General features: G+C 47.7%; 1 protein-coding gene across 5 annotated transcripts in view; it reads left to right on the forward strand.

The window, feature by feature from the left end:
- The window catches only part of MSI1 (musashi RNA binding protein 1), a 65331-nt gene that overhangs the window by 38422 nt on the left and 5506 nt on the right, over positions 1–21403 (forward strand). For 4 of the 5 annotated variants that reach the window (XM_088143824.1, XM_088143823.1, XM_088143820.1 and 1 more), the window contains exons 7-13: positions 2757–2805; positions 12080–12162; positions 14011–14128; positions 14352–14432; positions 15629–15685; positions 20582–20650; positions 20727–20899. In XM_088143824.1, coding sequence (XP_087999950.1) covers positions 2757–2805; positions 12080–12162; positions 14011–14128; positions 14352–14432; positions 15629–15685; positions 20582–20650; positions 20727–20899 — 630 coding nt within the window. The remainder of the gene's footprint in view (positions 1–2756; positions 2806–12079; positions 12163–14010; positions 14129–14351; positions 14433–15628; positions 15686–20581; positions 20651–20726; positions 20900–21403) is intronic. The other variant, XM_088143821.1, reaches the window with a different exon arrangement.

The following is a 21403-nucleotide window of genomic DNA, read 5'->3' on the forward strand; positions in this document are numbered from 1 at the left end:
ACGGTGGTGCCCTGGCTCCAAATTTTAGATCTCTCCCCAAATTACCCCACTTTTTGAGAAGGTTCTCATATTCTGCTTAGCTAAGCCAGTTAAAAATCTAGTGGCTGATTCACACAATGTGCTAAGCTTGGTTGCCGGTAGCCATTGTTCGTTCTTTTTCCCCCAGCATATTGTTCAGATTCAACTGATTTGGTTAGTTTATGACTCAGTGTATTGTGCCAAACTAAAAACTGGGCTAATTCACTACCCAAGTTAAGTGGATTGTGTATTTACAGAAGTAGGAATATGACCTACTTAGGTCCAAATTGGGGAGGGGGCGTGAAAAAAAGGAATTTCCTCACTTGCCACAACACATACCTTGCCTCCTCACTTCCCAGGTGATGCTCTCACATGCATTAACCATGCTAGTTGTGAATTCTGAAGTTACGCCCAAATATGTCCAGAAGGACCTAGTTTGGTTTGTTCATTGCAGTGGCCTACCAGGTGACTGCACCTGTCCCAGCTTGTGCCAGGCCCAGCCCAAGAACAGCAGGGAAACAGTCCAGCCAAGTTCAGTTCTTTTATTGCTTACGCCCTGTAGACCAGACCTTGCCAGACTAAACCTGTATTACTCTATACCCTGGGAGATTCTAGGGAGTGGCTATCCTCAACCTCTTCCTCTTCCCACGATTCAGCTCCACACTGCGTTGTCTCTTATCTGGCCCCACTTCCTGGAATGTGCTCCCTCCTTCCTGAGAACCTGCTGCATTACTCTAGTCCATCACATCTTGGCTCGTTTCCAAAGAGCTAAGGAGAAACAGACCTGGTTAGTGTTTGGATGGGAGACCACCAGAAAATCCCAGGGCTGCTGAATAGTTTGGCAAGTCAGAAAACGTTCTGGAAGACGACGATAGCAAACCACATTGTTGCCAAGAAAACTATACAGTAGAGATTTGCCAGAATTCAGCTTGACTTCGCTTAACTTTATAGTCTGCTCAAGAGGGCACGATTGATGGTCTCTCAACAGCCCTGCGAGGTGGGTTGAGCTAAGCGAGAGCGATTGGACCCAAATCACCTAATGAGCTCTGGGACTGACTGTGGAGTAGAACAAGGCTTGGGAGTGACTGACTACATGCCCCAGATGGAGAAAGGTGGCCATGGAGCTTCTTGCCTTGAGTACGTTGCTAAAAAGGCGCAGTATGATTTTGAAATAAGGTCAGCAGCTCAGATTCGGGGTTGTGGGGTGGTACTTAGGACGGTCTTTTTCCAGCTGCAGGTTCTGGCATGGGTGGGTACCAGTTTGGGCTAGTGCTTGAGGCAGCTGCCCCCTTGGCATCCAGCTGGGTGGCCTTCTGAGGAGAGCCGGGGATCCTGCAATCCTAGAGGGCCACATCCACATGGCTGCCTCCGTCCCAGGCGGCCGGCCAGCCATTTGCCCCTTTCGTTTTGGGAGCGCACGTGGCTTGTACGGTTAATTTGTGGTTCAGTGTGTTGTGCAAATTCAGAAAATTGGGTTAATTGAGTAAATTATGGTTCAGTTACCAGTGTTAACTGCATTATGCAATCACAGCCAATGAAATTTGGCATCAAGAATAGCTGAGTCTGGGCTGTGTAAATTATGAACATCGATATAGTTTGCCTGTTTTTTTTTAAGCTACTGACTGGCAGTCGCTTGTCAGGGTGCTAGCAGACCCATCAAGTTATCCCAGGATGGTTCCATCTGTCCTGTGAATGGGACCGGCCTCTCTCAGTCTGCGTCCCTCCATTGCGGCTTCCAGCAGCCCTGACTGTTGTCCGTGCATGATGGGAGTTGCAGTCCAAAATATTGGAAGGGGCTTCAGTGAGGGAAGGCTGAATCAACCAGCATTTGTATCTTGGGGAAGCTCCTGCTACACGCCCATCCAATAACCAAAGTTCTCTGGGTCGATGGTGTGGCACTAAGTCCCTTTGAATACAACGAGGGTGAAACTTCCAAGCAAATGCATCGGCTTGTGCCGCACATAGCCAGCATCTCCTTATATTTGGCATCTCCGATTCCCAAGGCCATTCAATGCCTGCGTGATCTCGGAACAGAGAATTTGTTCTGTCTTCAGCCGCGCTAGCTCCCTTGCGATCGTCAGGTGTAACTTATCGCCAGCTGCTTCCTGCCTGCCAAAGGCAACCCATCTTTTACCACCATTTCTCCTGTTCCCTGGATTTTTCATGCATGCACAGAATTGTGACTAAAATCTCCTTTCCTCAAAGGTTTAGAGTAGAGTAGGTTACCAAGGCATTACATTAGCAAGTGGAAAGTTAGCATTTGTGATTGATTGCACACGCACCCTTCATCTTGGGCTTGGAAGATTAAATGGTCGGTAGCTCTGACGTTCCTGGTACGTGTTTTCCCTGCCAAGGGACAGACTGAAATCCAGGGCTTTCTGCCAGGTCTGGATTTAGGTGATACGGATGGCTGGTGGGATTTCTGGATCTGTGAAGACGGGGGTGAGGAGCTTGCTACTCTGGCTCTCTAGGACCATCTCAAGATGTTCAAGACATCTTGGCGCTGCAGGGAAAATTCTTCCTGTCTCCTTTTCCTCCTCCTGTGCTTAAAACTATAATATGTAATTAAATAGCTTATCACTGTCTGCCTTTTACTAATGCCCCAAATACGTTATCTAATAGATTATTTTAGCCTAACCTTAAAGTTGTTATCTATTTTTTTGTTTTTATTTCACCCTTCTGCCATCGACAGCCACTCAGTTTTACCCCACCCACCCAGATTTTTTTGTCTCTTGCAGGTGGACGATGCCATGCTGATGTTTGACAAGACAACTAATCGGCACCGAGGTGAGAGGGACTCGGGGCTTGGGTCTAGGGGGCTGCCCAGCTGTGTGCCCTCATCTTGCACCCTCTGTCATCACTTGCATCCCTAATTAAGAGCCTTCTCCCGCAGAAGACTCGGGGTCCCTCCATTGGGTGGCACAAGCAAGCAAAGAGGCAGCTCCTGCCTTCTTGTCCACCTGCCTGAGGCCAGCGGGGCTCCCATATTCTGTGTGTTCAGCACCATGAAACAGAGCCCAAGAAAACTAACAGGAAAGGCCAGGGGCTGCCTCACTTCCTTGCCATGATGCCTTTCCCAGTTTCCCTCTAGTGGAACCTGGTAACAAAGAGGGGCCATCTCAGAGGCCATCTAGTCCAACCACTTGCAGGATCTGTTGAAGTGTTTTAGGCAGATGGTTATCCAGCCTTTCTGAAGACCTCCAGTGAGGGGGAACCTGCAGCCTATTCCACTATTGGCAGTTTGGGAAAATCCTGGTAATTTCTTGAGTCTACTTCCCTGTAGTTTCAACCTATTTGTTCTGGTCCTGCCCTCTGGGACAACAAAGAAAAGCTACAGTCCATGAAGGGTGACAGCCTTTCAGATAGTTAATGCTGCTACCGTATCTCCCCTCACTCATCTTTTCTGTAGACTACACATACCCAGATGCTTTAATAGTTCTTCATGGGGCTTGTTTCCGGACCTGCCACCATCTTGATAGGCCTCCTCTGACCTTGCTCCAATTCATCACAGTCCTGTTTGGTCCCAGAGCTAGACGCTGGTCTCCAAATGGTGTCTGATCAGGACAGAGTGGAAGTGTCAGGCCCAGCCCAAGAATGACAGCGAGGCAGTCCAGTCCAGTAGCGTCCCTTTATTAGCTTGCACCTAACAGACAGAATCTCGCCAGACTAAACCTGTGCTAAAGCAACTAGTGGCTATAACCTGTGAGACTCTAGGGAGGGGCCGGTCTCAGCTTCTTCCTATTCTCACGGTCCTGCTGCAGGCTGAGGAAGCGCTTGCTCGGTAACCTCTCCAGGAATGCTCCCCCTCCCTCCTGATAACCTTGACCCTCCATTCCAGTATCCTCCTCGCACTTGCCTTCCATTACAGGAAGGGAGCAACTGGTTTCCCTTGATCTTGGCTCTATGCTCCCAAGATAGTATTTGCCCTTTTAACAGTTGCATCATAGTGCTGAGTCATGTTCAACTGTGATCTGCTAGAATGCCCAGATCCTTTCCCCAAGTAATACTGCCAAGCCAAAACTTCTGTGGCTACCCAGATAGAGAAATGCACTGGCTTGTCTAAATCTTTTGAATCTTCTTTTTCACTTTTGAGACAGAGTTTTGTGTCATTTGCAAATGCGGTGATCTTTCCCTCAACTCCTTCTTCTAGGACAGTAATAAAAACATTGAAGAGCACAGGAATCAGGACAGTGCCTGTGGCTCTCCACTTGATGCTACTCCCTAAGCTGATGTGCAGCCATTTATGAGTATCTCTGGGCACACTCATTCATCTAGTCATGAATACTTCTAACAGTTCTATCGCCTGGTCCATATTTTATCATTTTATCAATCATGAGTTTGTTGAATGATTTGCTGAGGTCAAAGAACGCTATTTCCATGGGATCCCCCAATCACTTAAGCTGGTAACCCTATCAAGAAAGAGATACTGTTAGTCCAGCTGATTTGTTTGTGGCAAGCCATGCCAGCTCTTGGTCATGGCTGCAGTCCTGTGCAAGGGCTCACAAATACACTTGAGACCCTTGCCTAGGATTTACATCAAGCTGACTGGTCTGTAATTGCCCCGGTCCTCCTCCTTCCCCTCTTGGAAGAGATGGGCAATATCTGCTCTCTTCATCCTTTGGGACCTTGCTGGTTACAAGAGTTTTCGCAGACTGCAGTTGACAGTCCTGTGATCACATCCTTCAGTACCCTAGGATGTAATTCATCTGGCCCTGGGGATTGTTAGGTGTTCTTTTGCCCTCTGCTTGCTTGTCTTAAGCTACAACTCCCTCCTTCTACCAGTGGCACAACAATGGCCAGCTATGGCTTTGCTTTTCTTCTGACAAGGGAAGACATTCTGCCTTCTTGCCATCACCTGTTATAAATTCATCCCTTTCTCCTTGGAACAGACCTACAGCCTCTTTGTCTTCCCTTTTCTAGCTGAGGAACTCTGAAAAAGCCTCCTTTGTTCTTTAGGGCATTTCTCACAAGACTCACCTCATTCTGAGCTTCAGCCCCTCCTTCCATTTCCTACACATGTCTCTTTTTCTTTTACAGAGCGTTTTAGAAAGCTCTGTGTGTCTCTTTCGATGCCTCCCATTTTTCCTTCCAGCAGGAATTGTTTGCAATTGCACCTTCTGTATCTTATTTCACAGGATTTCCCATCCTCCCCAGATGCTTTTCTTCTTCAGGTTCTCAAGCCATTAGATCTGATTTACTCTCCAAAATCAGCTCTTCTGAAGTCCAGTACAGTATACAAGTCTGATTCTTCTCTGTTCCTCTATCCCTTGAAATCATAAACTCAAAGATAACACAGTTATTTCCTCCCAAGGTTTCAGTCATCAACTAATTCTTCTGTGTAGGGAAGGTTTAAATCCAGATAGAAGACCACCCTTATTTCTTTGTCACCTTCTGAAAAAATGAAATTGTCAGAGAGAGAGGACCAGAACTGGTTTGACCTCTGACTCTTTGCAGAGTTACAGTGGGGCAAAAAAGTATTTAGTCAGCCACCAATTGTGCAAGTTCTCCCACTTAAAAAGATGAGAGAGGCCTGTAATTTTCATCATAGGTATACCTCAACTATGAGAGACAAAATGGGGGGAAAAATCCAGAAAATCACATTGTCTGATTTTTAAAGAATTTATTTGCAAATCATGGTGGAAAATAAGTATTTGGTCAATATCAAAAGTTCATCTCAATACTTTGTTATATATCCTTTGTTGGCAATGACAGAGGTCAAACGTTTTCTGTAAGTCTTCACAAGGTTTTCACACACTGTGCTGGTATTTCGGCCCATTCCTCCATGCAGATCTCCTCTAGAGCAGTGATGTTTTGGGCCTGTCACTGGGCAACCCGGACTTTCAACTCCCTCCAAAGGTTTTCCATGGGGTTGAGATCTGGAGACTGGCTAGGCCACTCCAGGACCTTGAAATGCTTCTTACGAAGCCACTCCTTCGTTGCCCAGGCGGTGTGTTTGGGATCATTGTCATGCTGAAAGACCCAGCCACGTTTCATCTTCAATGCCCTTGCTGATGGAAGGAGGTGTTCACTCAAAATCTCACGATACATGGCCCCATTCATTCTTTCCTTTACATGGATCAGTCGTCCTGGTCCCTTTGCAGAAAAACAGCCCCAAAGCATGATGTTTCCACCCCCATGCTTCACAGTAGGTATGGTGTTCTTTGGATGCAACTCAGCATTCTCTCTCCTCCAAACACAACGAGTTGAGTTTAGACCAAAACGTTCTACTTTGGTTTCATCTGACCATATGACCTTCTCCCAATCCTCTTCTGGATCATCCAAATGCTCTCTAGCAAACTTCAGACGGGCCCAGACATGTACTGGCTTAAGCAGGGGGACACGTCTGGCACTGCAGGATTTGAGTCCCTGGTGGCATAGTGTGTTACTGATGGTAGCCTTTGTTACTTTGGTTCCAGCTCTCTGCAGGTCATTCACTAGGTCCCCCCGTGTGGTTCTGGGATTTTTGCTCACCATTCTTGTGATCATTTTGACCCCATGGGGTGAGATCTTGCATGGAGCCCCAGATCAAGGAAGATTATCAGTGGTCTTGTATGTCTTCCATTTTCTAATTATTGCTCCCACAGTTGATTTCTTCACACCAAGCTGCTTGCCTATTGCAGATTCAGTCTTCCCAGCCTGGTGCAGGTCTACAATTTTGTTTCTGGTGTCCTTCAACAGCTCTTTGGTCTTGGCCATAGTAGAGTTTGGAGTATGACTGTTTGAGGTTGTGGACAGGTGTCTTTTATACTGATAACAAGGTCAAACAGGTGCCATTACTACAGGTAACGAGTGGAGGACAGAGGAGCCTCTTAAAGAAGTAGTTACAGGTCTGTGAGAGCCAGACATCTTGCTTGTTTGTAGGTGACCAAATACTTATTTTCCACCATGATTTGCAAATAAATTCTTTAAAAATCAGACAATGTGATTTTCTGGATTTTTTCCCCCATTTTGTCTCTCATAGTTGAGGTATACCTATGATGAAAATTACAGGCCTCTCTCATCTTTTTAAGTGGGAGAACTTGCACAATTGGTGGCTGACTAAATACTTTTTTGCCCCACTGTATATTCCTAGCAGATGTCAGAATAATCGAGTCTCCCATTATCACTATTGCATGCTTCTTTCAAAGACTGGTGATCTGATCCAGAAAGACCTCATCTGTATCTTCTGCCTTCCTGAGTAATGTCTTCCCATACTCTTCTCTTTTCTAAGCTAAACAATGGTTCCTCCTGGTTTTTCTTCCATGCCCCTTACTATCTTAGTTGCTCTCTTCTGGACATGCTCCAGTTTGCCAGCATCTTTCCTAAAATGTGATGCACGGAGCTGGATACGCTATTCTAGGTGCAGTTTGACCAATTCAGGATGGAGAGAATCAGCGACTTCTCTTGATCTTGACACCACGTGTGATTCACCAACACACCCAAATTCTTTTTGCATGTCCTTTTTCTGCAGTACTGTCTCCCCTATCCTGAACTCATGCCTTTGTTTTTTCTGAGTGAAATAAAGCACTTTACATTTGTCCCTGTTGAAATTCATCTCGATGGTCTCTACCCATTATTCCAATTTGTGAAGATCCTCCTGAATTCTGATACTCTCCTCAAAGTATTTGCTATTACTCGTATCTTTGTGTTATCTGCAGATTGTAATCGTATTTTCATCCAAGCCATTTATAAAGACACTGAGCAGTACAGATCCTAGAATGGAACCCTGCAGTACATTTCCAACGTGATGCAAAGCCAGCGATGAGCCTTCATTGGATATGATTGTTCAGCCAGCTCTGCATCCCTGTATTGGTAGCATAGCCCAGCCCACATTCTGTCATCTTCTCTGCTAGAAACTCAAGGGAGATTTTGTTGAAGGCTTTGCTGAAGTCAAGGTGCATGAAGCTCACTGCATTCCCACAGTCAAATAAAGTGGTCACATGATCAAAGGAGGAGGCCAGTTGATTTGGCAACCCAACCCATGCTGATTCCTGTCAGGAAATGCTGTCATGTCTAAGTGCCCACACATGACTGCTTAATAGTTCCAGAGTTTTGCCCGGTGGTAGCATCAGGCTGACAAGTCTGTCGTTCTGAGTCTTCTTTTCCCCCACCAACCTCTGAATCAGAACATTTGCCTCTGGAACTATGCCTGTCCTCCATGTTTTCTCAAAAATCACAAGAAGGGGCTCCAAGATGACATCCACAACCTCCTTTAAAATACCTGGATGTAATTGGGCTGGTCTTGGAGACTTAAACTTGTTAATGGTCTCCACAGGCTCCCTGATTATTTCTACTTTCTCTAGGCTGCCTCTCCCTCCTTGTTTCAGTTCCGTTTGATCCATATGAACACACTTGTCTTTTGAGGAGAAGTCCCAAGTGGAGTAGGAGTTGAGGAGCTTTGCCCTCTCCCCATCTTACCATCTCCTTCTAGGCATGACCCCACTCTTCCTTTTTCTTTCTTTTACTGTTGACATGGCCCCAAAAGGGTTTTGTTGTTGTTGTTGTTGTTGATTTTAACTTCCCTTGCAAACCTAAGTTCATTTTGTATTTTAGTCTTTCTGTCCTTCTGCAGTTAGTTATCAGCTACTTGTAGATTCACATCCTTGGTGATTTCACCCATCTGCCATTTCTCATAGAAGTCCCATTTAACTATTAAATCAGTCCAAAGCTCCTTATTTATCCTTAGTAGTTTCCAAAGTTGCCCCTCCCCACCATTGTTTCTTCTCATTGGAATAGTGTGTAATTGCACTTGCAGTATCTTATTTTTCAGAAGTTCTGAACTTTCCCATGCTTGCATTAATCTGAAGATTTCTACCCAAGGATTCTAGTTCCTAGTACTTCTCTAAGCTTGTTGCATTTTGAGGATCTTGCACTGTTCACTGAGCTGGTTTTCCAGGTGAAGAAGAACTTGAAATCTCCCATTATTACAGTGCCTCTCCTGAAAGCTCTGTCATCTGGTCCAGGAGGGCATGATCCAGAACTTCTACTTGTCTTCATGGTCAATAGCACATCCTCACAATCGAATTGTCTTGTTCTCCTTTTTTTGTATTCTTACCCAGATGCTCTTGACTGAACTTCCATGCTGAAATTTTGGAACTCTGTACGTGTATACATTTCCTTTTCTTATAATGCTACTCCTTCTCCTCTTTTACACAATCTCTTCCTTTTGAATACGTACTGCCTTTCAGTCCTTGCATTCCACCCTTGCTTCAGTTATGCTTCCTTTTTATATATATTTTTATTAAAAAGTTTTAAAAGAAAGATAAAAACAAAAACAAACTAATATAAAATAAGGAAGACAAAGAAAAAGGAAGAAATCAAAGAGAAAGCTAAAAGTGCAAGAAAAGAAAAAAGTAAGGAAAAATAGAAAAGAAAGAGAAAAAGGTACAAAGAAGTGGTTTCTGGTAATTTTTGGTATTTTTCACGACAGTTATATTTTAACCTCTCTAAAGCTACATCATGATTCTCTTCCTTCTGTAGTCTATCCTGTCTAATCATCAAAGCCATAAATCACACGTTCATTTTCTTCATTTTTACGCAAAAAGTCCATAAGGGATTTCCAGTCACCAATAAATGTAGATATTATCTTTCCTCCAATCAAAGAAGTTAATTTGCCCATCTCAGCAAAGTCTGTCAATTTCACCAACCATTCCACCGTAGTGGGTAGTGTCGACTCTTTCCATCTTTGTGTATATAATAATCTTGCTGCAGTAATCATATATTGAAATAATCTTAGACTTTTTTCTAACTGTGTATCCATCGATCCTAAAAGGAAAATTTCTGGTTTCGCTTCAGTGATGCCTCATAAGTCTTATTCACCTTCCTGCATTAAAGCTTCTAGTTCTTCTTTCTCCCCATGTTCTGTGCATTTGTACAGAGAACTGGAATCCTTGAGTCACAGAACTTACTTAATGTGCTTCCCATTGGAGGCTTCACATCCCATATATCTCTGCCCACGTCCATTCCCAGTACGTTGTGTTGTGTTATGTTCTGCTCTCTTTTCGCTTCCACACAGGATTCAGTGTACAGCCTTCTGGTTCAGGCTAACAAGCTGCCTTTCAATCAAAGGTATTCTTCCAAGTCCATCTCTTGTCTGGAGTCCCTGATCTCAGAAATATGTCCTATTGTGAAAGATCCCAAGGTGGTCTGTTGGGACCATCTGCACAGCCAGCTGCTCCGTTCTTTTCTCCCTTCCTGGGGCACATCCTTTGATAGGAAGGAATAAAGAAAAACATCCCCTGTGCCTTTACCTCCTTCAGCTTCCTGCTCAGAATAATCCCTTGCAGTACCTTCATGGTCTTCATCATTGAGAGCCCCCGGTATCTCTTCTGCAGCTCCAGAGAATCAGAGCTCTTGTCAGTAGGCTTGGTACTTGTTTCTTGGTGCCATTTTGCCTCCACAAGGGCTTCCTGCGTGCAGTCCAAGAATTCTTCATCTGGAGGGGGAATACGTTTGCCTCTAGCCCTTTCCCCTTCTCTTCCAGATGAGCAATCAGCCTGCACTTGTAGCACGTACACTTCTTGCAGTATTCACAGAGGGAAAAAACAGCGCGTTCCCTGGAGGTCACAAGAGCAGGTCTCTCTGTCTCCATGGTCTTCTGTTCAACAACAAGCAACTACAAAAAAGTCCTTCCCTCATTGAACTTTTGTTGGCCCTCCTTCGTTTGCTCGGTGACCTGGTGCTCTAGGCAGCTGCTTCCTTATATGTCCACTGAAGCTGCCTCAACTAGGTCAATAGCAAGCAGTGCTCCAATCAATCAGCAGCTCTTAGGAAAGAATCGACAGCAGCTGCTAGTCAGTAGTCAGTCTCCCTTCCTGGCGCTTCCTCTCTTTTTTGCCTCTTCCTTCTCCTCGGTTGAACTCCCTTGCCAAGCTCCCGTTCACTTGTTCACTTCTCTAGTTTTAAGTTGTCCTGATAGGATTTGTGAGGTCTCTGCACCCTCCCGATGTTTGGAAGATCTGAAACAGTATAGACCTGCCTTCATCTAAGACGCCACTGAATTTTCCTGACCTGGACAAGCCCTCTTGCTTCCAAATCCTGCTTTCCTAGGAAAGTTGCAGCTTTTTCTTTTCATAGGAGCTCTGCCTGCAGATGTTCTCTTTGCTTTTATGCCTGGACCCTGCACATTCATCTACTATTAGAGGCATTATAATATATAATAGTATAGTATTATATAACTTGAACAAATAAATAGGTAACTGGAGCAGACCGGTCTGTATTTCAGGCCAGATTCTGCCACTCGCCTTCCACTGCCCAGCCTCCCCACTGCACTCTGTTTTAACCAGAGAAATGCAGCTCTGGTTTCTCCTGTGCGGTGACCCCCTTGGCCCACTTTCCAGGCTTCTGTGCTCGGTTCCCCCTTCCTGGGATCCTCATCCCTTTCATTGGTGCCTTTCTTCCTGGCTGCCATCCACTGGGACTTAAGGAAATCTGAGCTGCTGGGTATTTGCTGCCAGGGTTTTTAGAACTAACTTAGCTTTGCCATAGTAACTGGGGGGCAGCTGAGGCCTGCTGTGAAACGCTGACCAGACCTACTCTGCCTTGCCAACAGAGAAGCTGCAGGAAGGAAGCATCAGCTGGTGGGGGTGGTAGCCATGCCCCCACAGGGCTGAAGTGGTGTGATATTTCCTGACGGCAAACCCTGATGTCCCCATACCTCTCTTCTGCAGTGGGGAGTCTTTAAAATGATAGGGATGGATAGTAAGAGTGGGCAGGGGAGAGAGAACCGCCAATGTCCATGTTCCTCACCTCTCTCCCATTCAAAGCTTGTCTACATCTTGCAGAAATGGCATTTGCCTTTGCTGGGACAGTGCTGCTTCAGGCTGGCCACTCCTCTAGGTCCAAAACACAGAGATTCCTCACTGAGCAGGATAAAACTCTTCTTGACATTCTAGGTTTTACATGCATGGTTTAAGGTTGTTGTTTTTTTTTTAAAAGAGGAGCAATCTAGTTTTGAAGTGGGGTAACCTGGTTGGTATTTTAATGTCATGGTAGGTTGTGAAAGGGACCGTAGTTTGAGCTGGAGCCCTGGGGAGCCACCTGGGGCCTCATGACTTGGCTGAGTTTTTTGTTTCTTTTTCAGGGTTTGGGTTTGTCACCTTTGAAAGCGAAGATATTGTGGAGAAGGTCTGCGAGATCCACTTCCATGAGATCAACAACAAAATGGTTAGGGCAAGGAAAGTTTGGTAGGGTGGTAGTGGGTTGAGTTGGTGGGATGGTGCTGGTGAGTCTTTCTTCCCATTGGACATGAGGGTCAGACAGCCCGGCCTTTGCAAGTTGACCCATGGCCCTCCTTGGCGGTTTTACCATCTTACTGGTGAGTTTGGCCAAGTTTAGCATAACCAGAGGCACAGTGAGTGACAACAGATGCACGAAGATTCTTCTACATGCCGCTTCCTTGAAATCAGCCATATCCAATCAGGTGTTCTCCAGATGTGTGGAATTCAATACCCAGAATTCTTAGCAACAGTTGTGCTGGTTGAAGAATTCTGGGAGCTGCTCTGTATATCTGGAAAGTGCCCAGCTTGAGGCAGACTGCCTTAAAATGGAAGCTTGGTCTTGTGTTTATTATTTAAATTAGTATTTATTTAAAGCCTCCTTCAAACTGAGTGCCACTCCTGTGATTTCGTGGATACATCCATGCGGTTTTCTTGGCAAACATTCAGAAATGTTTTTGCCCCCTTCTCGGGAATATTGAGCAATATTTCTCAGCTTCCAGGCACTAACCAGGCCCAGCCCTGCTTCCCTTGCAAGCTCAGAGAGGGTCAGCCGGGGCTGAAGAATCCCCCTCGAGCCAAGCTTGGGACTACCTGGCGCTCTCCGTGCCGATTTCTTGGCAGCCGCGTGAAAGTGCTATTCATTGCCTTCTTCTGGGGTGCATTTTCAGCTTCCTAGTCTAGCACATAGTCCTGGAATTTTCTAGCAGTCTCCTATCCAGATCCTAAGTAATCCTGCCCCTCTTAGCTTTTCTGAGATAGCCAAGGTTGGCTACCTGCTGCTGCTAGCTGGGCATACTTATTTAATTTTACGGTGCCCTTCTTTCCTGACGGAGCGCTCGGGGTAGCTTGCATCTTAAAAGACCCCTCCCTCAGAAAAGGTTAAGCACCAGCGAATGAAAACACAAATCAGTGACCGAAAGGGAGGCGCAGTTTGGTCCTCCTGCTTGCCCGGCGAAAGAATCCTGTTCAAGAGTCACACATCCCCGAACCTGCCGCCTATCTGAGGCAAAGGCCACGGGGGATGGCGAGGCTAAGAGGCTTTCTTCCTAAATGCCTGTCTCCCGTAGCATCTGCCCAGCTGGTTCAATCTGGCAGGGTTGGCACGCTCCGGGTTCCATCGATTAAACTACGCCACCTCTCGGGACCCTGGAGGTGCCCCTTCTCTGTGGCATCGCCTGTCCTCTGGAATGAGGTTCCTCCCGAGATTCAAATGGCTGGTATTTCGAAGGCCCTGAAGACGTGGCTCTTCGCCCAGGCCTTTGGCGAAGGCGATTGGTGCCCCTTCCTTCCCATCCCTTGTTCCCATCCGGGTTTGTTTTCTCTGCCATCTCTGCTCTTTTGATTTGTGGTGTTTTTGTGTTGTTCCTTGTTCTGAAGTGCTTTTAAAGAATTTGAGAATTGCCCAGAGTCACTGGGAGCTGGGCGGCGTATAAATTTAATAAATTGTTATTATTAATAGAAGAACATGATGTAATTGGGGGAAGATTCTGTAAGTTTTATTGCAAGGGCCCCACTGTTTATTTATTGGCATGTTTGGGTGTTGTCCAGAAGCAAAGTTCAGGGGAATGCCTTACAGCAGTGTTGTCCAAACCTGGCCCCTTTAAGATGAGTGGACTTCAACTCCCAGAATTCCCCAGCCAGCCTATACATGGCTGGCTGGGGAATTCTGGGAGTTGAAGTCCACTCATCTTAAAGTGGCCAAGTTTGGACAACACAGCCTTACGGGAACATAAAATATGGTTCCCCTGTTTTCTAGGGTTATCTTGGTCTGACCTCCTGTTTTCTCTGGTTCCAGGTGGAATGTAAAAAAGCTCAGCCAAAGGAAGTGATGTCGCCCACTGGCTCCGCAAGGGGACGGTCCCGGGTGATGCCTTACGGGATGGACGCCTTCATGCTTGGCATCGGCATGCTGGGTAAGGGCTTGCCATCATGCACCACCCTCTTCTGGAAGAACCAGAGAACTGCAGGCCCGTTGCAGCAAAGGGACCACGGGCACTGTCCTCTGTGACTCCAGATTAAAGGTGGACACACGCCCCCTTTCTTACCTGAGGATGTAGAATTCCCTGGTGGTGGGGCAGGGGAGGGGACGGGGTGTTCTTATGGGGCCTCCTGATCTTCTTCTCTCTTTGAGAATAGGTTACCCGGGTTTCCAGGCGGCCACCTATACAAGCCGGAGCTACACCAGCATTGCACCTGGGTACACTTACCAGTTTCCCGGTATGTGCTCCTTCCTCTCAGTTTGTGTTGCTTCTGTTGTTCCAAGGGCGGATTCCTGTTGCGTGGCATCCTCTGACGGTCAAACGTGTCTCCCATTCTTTGCAAATTGTCCTTTTTCCCTCAGTGGGGGATGTGAAATGCATCCCCAGAAGCTGAGGTGAAGCAGGAAAGGAGTTGTATTTTACTTTTTTCAGGTTCAGGTTGAATTCACAGAGTCCTAGAGCTGGAGCAGAGGTCATCTAGTTCAGTGTTTCTCAACTGGCTGCGGCAGTGTTTCTCGCGTGCTGGCTGGGGAATTCTGGAAATTGAAGTCCACACATCTTAAGGCGGCTGAGGTTGAGAAACACTGATCTAATTTAATCCCCTGCTTGCTGCAAGATTTACTAAAGCAGTTTGATGGTGGCTTTCCTTTACTTAATTGCTGCCTTCAGACTTGTTCAAAAGCGCCCTCTTTCTGAGCTTCTCCTGCCCTTCTATGGCTGCTTATACCCCCAGAAGCATCTTTTCCCAGAGTCACTGCCTTTCCGAAAACAGAATACCTAGCAAGCATTTTAACCAAGCTTGAAAAGCCAGAATTGTGAGAGGAAGTCTGGCAGGACCCAGACCTTCTGAATAAACTGCAGACTGGGAAGCACTCTATGTGCGTCCTTTTGCCCACAATTTTCTCTAAAGTGTGCATTTTTGCATGCATATTTTTAAAGGTCAGGGAATATCCCTAATGTCTGCATTTTGCGTGCATTTCTGAACAAAGAAAAGTGTGAAAGCCAAGGGAGAATGATGTTCTGGTTTGCATATTAATTTCTCTCTGAATGAAATCCATGTCCCGCCTTCTCCCAGCCTTAAATTCAGTTTGATGCATGAGTACATTCGTAGACCAGTAGTTTTCACTTGCATGGAGCATCATGAGGAGCTGGTGAGGTGGGCCTTTGGGTTCCCCTTCCACAGGTCTGGCAAAAGCTGGCGGTGGCGCCTGATTCTTTCAGCAGTGCCACCTTGGAAGCTGCCATGGGGTTCTTTTTCCAGCTGTTTTCAGGGCAGGCAGTCCCTCTGAGGGTTTCCATTTCGTGGCCCGCCAACATTTCCTGTGTTTGCCTTCGCATTTCTTCCTGTTCTCCTCCACCCTTCCCTCCACCGGCTCCTCTGTCTCAGGATGGGCCTGATGGAGCATCCTAAGTTGTCTTGCCTTTCCTTTTTAGAATTCCGGGTAGAGCGGACCCCCCTCCCGAGTGCCCCTGTCCTCCCCGAGCTCACAGGTCAGTCCACGGTTTTCTCCTTGCAACAGCTGGAAGGGAAGGCGGGTGGGGTGTGGTTTCACTGCCTTGTGGCTTCGGAGGCTGGGGGTTCCTGGTCGGCAGGCGTGTGGTGATCTTGTTTCCCCTGGCTTTTGCATCAGGATGGGGTTCTGGGGAGTCGCGAAACTGCTGATACAGAGGAATGGATGCGTGCTTGGACGTTTCTTGCCCACCTTGCAATGGCTCCCTACTTAGGGGGAAAAAACTGTTATCACACCCTTCCTTAAAAGGAGGAACCTGAGTTCTCCATCTCAAAACCATTCACTGTTTTCTGCTCTTCGCCCTCTGTTGAAACCGCTGATGAGTGCTTGCTGATTGCGCCACTGGGTAGCTGTGTTGCCTATGGGGTCATACTTCCAATGGCAGAACACGTAGTTCTGCACATGAGGGCCTCATCCTGGAAGCCCATGGCAAGCAAAAGGATCAGGAAAGGACGGTGACTCTCCAGACGTGGCTGTTGTAGGAGGAGAGCCAGATAAGTCTGTGATGGCAAAAAATCAGGAGTCTGGTAGCATCTTCTCCAGTTAACACATTTGATGAAAAGGCATAAGTTTCTTTATCGAGTTTGTTATCAGATGTGGCTAGGAATTCTGGGAATTGCGGCCCCAATAGATCTGGAAGGTCCCTGGTTATCCAACTTCTCCATCAGAGGATTGTGAAAAACATTTTGTTCTGAACCATTTTGAACGTGAAACTTTACAAAACTTCCTGCTTTGAGTGCGAAACAGTCTGTTTTGAGTATTCTGAAGGTGTTTTGAACTTGGAATAGCCCTGTCTCCCCCTGTGTTCTGAGCTCCAAACACTTACCAGCATGCTCAAACTGCCCATTTTGCACTCAAACAGCATTTCGGAGGTTGCACAAAGCTCCATGTTTGAACTGGTTGCGCTCCCCTCATCCGCAGGTGTGTATTTCATGGGCTGCATTTCAAGTGGAAATGCATTTGAAATGCATTTCAAGTGGAAAAGATGAGAAAAGTGAAATGCATGCTGCATTTCAAGTGGAAAAGAGGAATTTGTTATTTTCAAAATTGACTGTGTGAGATCCAGCCCAAACATCTGGTAGTGAGAAGCCAAGATACGGTGGCAACCTTTTCTTTGTCACTTCTCCCTTAGCAACTGGCCTTGAAAGGGAAACATTCTCTTTTTTCTGAGTGATCTGAGCTCATGACTCTCTTCCGTCCTGGGGTAGCAAACGCCAGAGTCTTACAGACTGAAGAAGGAGGCTTCTTATTCTGCCCTAAAAAGCTGTCTCTTGGCCTTGACAGGGTGACCTCGAGTCTGTGTTGCTGGGGGCGAGAGGTCTCTTGGCCAGATCCCCACGCTCCTTCTGGCTTTACAGCCCTGTCACATCTGCAGCAAGGCTTATCACCCGAATAGATAACCAGAACCCTGTTAAGTAAAGGTCTTGAGAAGCTTTTGCTAAGTAACTGTATTAAAAGGCTGGAGCCCCTGATCAAAAATTCCACAAAACGTGAGCCCCTTGCAGTTTTATCACAGCAGGAAGAATCCCAGCTGTACCCGATTGGTAGCCTATCCGACCTGAAATCTGTAGCAAAGAAGAGCCAGAACATGTTCTCCACAGTTAGGGTCCCTCACCCAGTTTGGAATTTCATGTCCAGACTAAGCTCCTGGCCAGTCATGAAACATCCATTGACTGGAAGGCAAAATAGTAAGTTCACTATATCCTCCCAGGACTTCTTCTCTGACATTTGCATCTTCTGTCTGTCTGTCTGCTGAACAGACGGGCATTCTTCCAAAGCCCCATTTGGTATTTTCTGGAAATACCTATTGGACCCAGTGGCATTGAGGGAAGGGTGATCCAAGGGGCAGTAGAGAGTTTAGGGGTTTTCAGGATGATGTCAGATCATGTGTGCCAGTTTCTCCTGAGGTCCAACAGCTGACTTGTCCAGAGATGGTTTCAGGATTCTGTGTCTTCTGCCAGTGACTCTCGCCAGCTGCTCTGCCCAGACAAACAAACTGGAGGCAATTGCTAGGAGAGATTCAGGAATCCTAAAACACCCCTGAGCAAGCAGCTGTTAGGGAGACCCATGGAGGGCCAGCGTGCAGGACTGGATGCGCTCTCAGCAGCACATAAACCATGGTCCATCTATTTTCCAAGTGGCCTCTTCATTAAGTAGCATCTGCCATTTTCAGCATACTGGAATTGAGGGCAGGAATTTTGTTCAGCTTTTAATTGTATATGTTTATATCCAAATTTTCTTCTGCTTGTGGAACTGAAACAGGCTAGGGACAAGCCATTCATAATGATTTAAAAGTAGCATTGAGCATTAGAACAGAATGTAAACACTACTGCATAATATCTGCTGTGTTTAGAACGGGAGCACGAGGTACGCACCTTACTTCTGAGGGAAATAGGAGGTTGTGAAACACTATTGTGAGGCCAGATTTCAATATCTGTGAATATGCTCAGGTTGCTGAGTGTATTTTTGTTGCTGCTCAATAAGAACCAATTCTTGAGTGAAGCAGAAATCAGGGATTGAGACCCACTCCACACTACCTTCTCCTTGGCCCTTTTCCAAACAGCCTCACAGCTGTCTTGTGGGAGAATCCAACCCCAGTCAACATCAGATCCTTGCTAACATATTTCACCATGCTGATAAAAAAAAACTCTCAGTCTGATTCGCCAGCTAGATCCCATAAGTGAAATGGATTGATGCCCACTGTCACCTGCCTCAAACAGAAGCCCCAATTATGTAAAAGAATAGTTATCAAAAGAGTTTTAGGAGGTTGGCTGGGATGTGGGTTACATATTCCGTGAGTGAGGCAGTCATCACACTGATGGGGTGTGACGGTTGTGTAGGTTTGCCTTCCATGCAGCTGGAAAAGTGATCTAAGAACAGTGGAAAGAATAGGGCACCCCTCAGATTTTCTGAAGCCAGGATGGCACGAAAGAACTTGACTGCTTCCTGCCTATGCCAGCATTATCTGATATGGTCATTTGACTAATCAATAAACAATAAACTAAGGAGCCCAGGCACTGAAGTCAAGAACCACTTAAGGCTTCAATCCTTCAATCCTTCAATCCTTCAATCCTTCAATCCTTCAATCCTTCAATCCTTCAATCCTTCAATCCTTCAATCCTTCAATCCTTCAATCCTTCAATCCTTCAATCCTTCAATCCTTCAATCCTGCCTGCCTGCCTGCCTGCCTGCCTGCCTGCCTGCCTGCCTGCCTGCCTGCCTTCCTTCCTTCCTTCCTTCCTTCCTTCCTTCCTTCCTTCCTTCCTTCCTTCCTTCCTTCCTGCCTGCCTGCCTGCCTGCCTGCCTGCCTGCCTGCCTGCCTGCCTGCCGCCCTGCCCTGCCCTGCCCTGCCCTGCCCTGCCCTGCCCTGCCCTGCCCTGCCCTGCCCTGCCCTGCCCTGCCCTGCCTCGCCTCCTTATCAGTTGCTTTTGAGGTTCCTTCTTACTGTTGCCATGTCTTCAAGGCTTCATAAAGGAGGCTGTGTGTTGTGCTCGTGCCAGTGGCCTCTTCCTGTTCTTAAGCTAATAGACCAACTGCGTCCAGCGCACCATCCCCTTCTCTGTAGCTTCTCCTCACTCTTGAGGCCTCCTTCGTAGTTCTCTGAGCTCTGAACTGCAAGGGCGTGGGATGGGGGAGAGGACAGCCTTTCTTAGACCGTCTCTGCTGTGGTGTAAGTCCTTGGATCTCCCACAGAGAGATGGATTAAAATCTTGTTCCCAAGCCTCTGTTGGGCCTTCCTTCTTTCTCTGAAGATGGTGCAGGATGGGCATGAACGGGTCCTGCAGGTTCCCGTCCCAAAAGTCTACGTATCAGGTCATGGCTCGGCTCAGTGTGGTTTTGCCAACAAAACTGGCTCCTCCCGTACCCCTCTCAGGAGATCATTCGCTTAAGAAACCATCCGTGTGGACGCCACAAGCAAGAATGGGTGGGCAGAGGGAGCTCAGTGGAGCCCGTTGGCTGGCGGAGAGCTTCTTTGGAGAAATGTTACATTTGTTCAGAGATTTGGGTGGGACTTTGCAACCTCAAATGAAGTGGAAAGGTATGAGTGGCTCCTGGCTTCAGGTTGCCAAAGATCTCCTTTACTCGTGGGCATGCTTGATGAATTTATGCTGTATCTTCAAAGTGATTTGGCGAGCCAGGTTTGGCCGCCACATGTGTCTGCTCGCTGCAGTCCAGAATGTGGATAGGATGGATATGAACGTCTCTCCCCCTCAACTCCCCCCGCATCTCATGCCTGGCTTTCATTCCCACCGTAAGAAGGAAAACAGCCTTTCTAAAACAGAGAGTGGGCAGGAACCCCTGGGGTTAAAGTGATACCACCCTGCCTCCTTACCTTGCCAGGGGCCAATTCCAGGGCCAGTGCTGGAGGTTCAGGAATGGCCAGGGCAACTAAAGCAGGCTGGCTGCAGCCAGCATAAGCAAAGCGTGCTGCCAGCGCAGACCAGCCGGACTTGTCCAGGGCTTTGCACAGCCCTTCTGGCTTGGGGTTTGCGCAGACTGCTGGCTTGGTGCTGGGACCCCAGGCACGTGCAGGTGGGCCTGTTCTTCGCCCCCTTTCACGTCACAATCCTCTCCCTCTCGCACACACTGTTTCAGGCTAATGGCTTAATGGGAAACCAGAGCGTGGCTCTGCGCTGCCCATTGGGAAAAGGGAGGCGGTGGTCAAGGGCCTGCGTGGCGCACTCGCCTTGCTCATTCATTCGGGCCGCTTTTGCATTACGTGCTGGGCCCAGTGGCCGGCCCACCACAAACTTGGTTAGTTTCTTTGTGGCGCAGCATAACCGCTCACGCAGATGCGTGTCTGCGGTGGGCATTGTCTGGGCATCACTGGGCTCCCCGCCAAGCCAGTCCCTGACTCTGCCTGCTTCTCTTGCAGCCATTCCCCTCACTGCTTATGGACCGATGGCGGCGGCGGCGGCGGCAGCAGCTGTGGTGCGAGGGACAGGTAACTGCTGCGTCGCTTTTATGCAGGGCTGGGGGGTGGGGGGGCAGGGTGCCATTGTAGCATCTCGACTGGCTAGTGTTGCTTCCGCCGGTAGGTTCCACCCCCAGCCGCACTGGCGGCTTCCTGGGCACCACCAGCCCCGGGCCGATGGCCGAGCTTTATGGAGCCGCTAACCAGGATTCAGGAGTCAGCAGTTACATCAGCGCAGCGAGTCCTGCCCCGAGCACTGGCTTTGGCCACAGCCTAGGGGTGAGTGCCCAGTGGGGGCTCCAGGGTAGGGCACAGGTTGGCAAGCCCAAGGGAAGGGGGCGAGGGCCAGTGGAGGAGAAGGGTCCCTGCCAGCTCCCAGTCAGGGAGGGGGTCTTTGGTCTGATGAGGGGCAGGTGCTGCAGGTGATGAGCAAAGGGTCTTGTGCTGATCCTTTGAGATCTGGTCGTTCCTTGTTTGCTGAAGGAAGCAGGTTTCTTCTGAGCCCTTAAAGCTGTTTCAGTTGAATCACAGCTCCACCTCTTCTGTGCAGAAGGACCCCCTCCCTCTCCCACAAGGGTCTCCCACCTTCCGTTAAGAGCCTGCCGAGCCTCCCCCACCCATCCCTGCCTGGCCCAACTCGCTGTTGGCAGAATTGGGAGAGGCTCCCAGAGGGGAGCCCAAGCCAGCCAAAGAGGTGGGCCAGCCTGGGGGCTGCTTCTCCCCTCACCAAATTCTGGGAACTTGTTTAGCTTTATCGGATGCTGCAAGTCCTTTGCGAATCAT

This window comes from Python bivittatus, unplaced genomic scaffold (genome assembly GCF_059951505.1).
Source record: "Python bivittatus isolate LINGU-HERP-01145 unplaced genomic scaffold, Pbiv_v1 ctg000390_np1212, whole genome shotgun sequence".
In the NCBI taxonomy this organism is placed as follows: Eukaryota; Metazoa; Chordata; class Lepidosauria; order Squamata; family Pythonidae; genus Python; species Python bivittatus.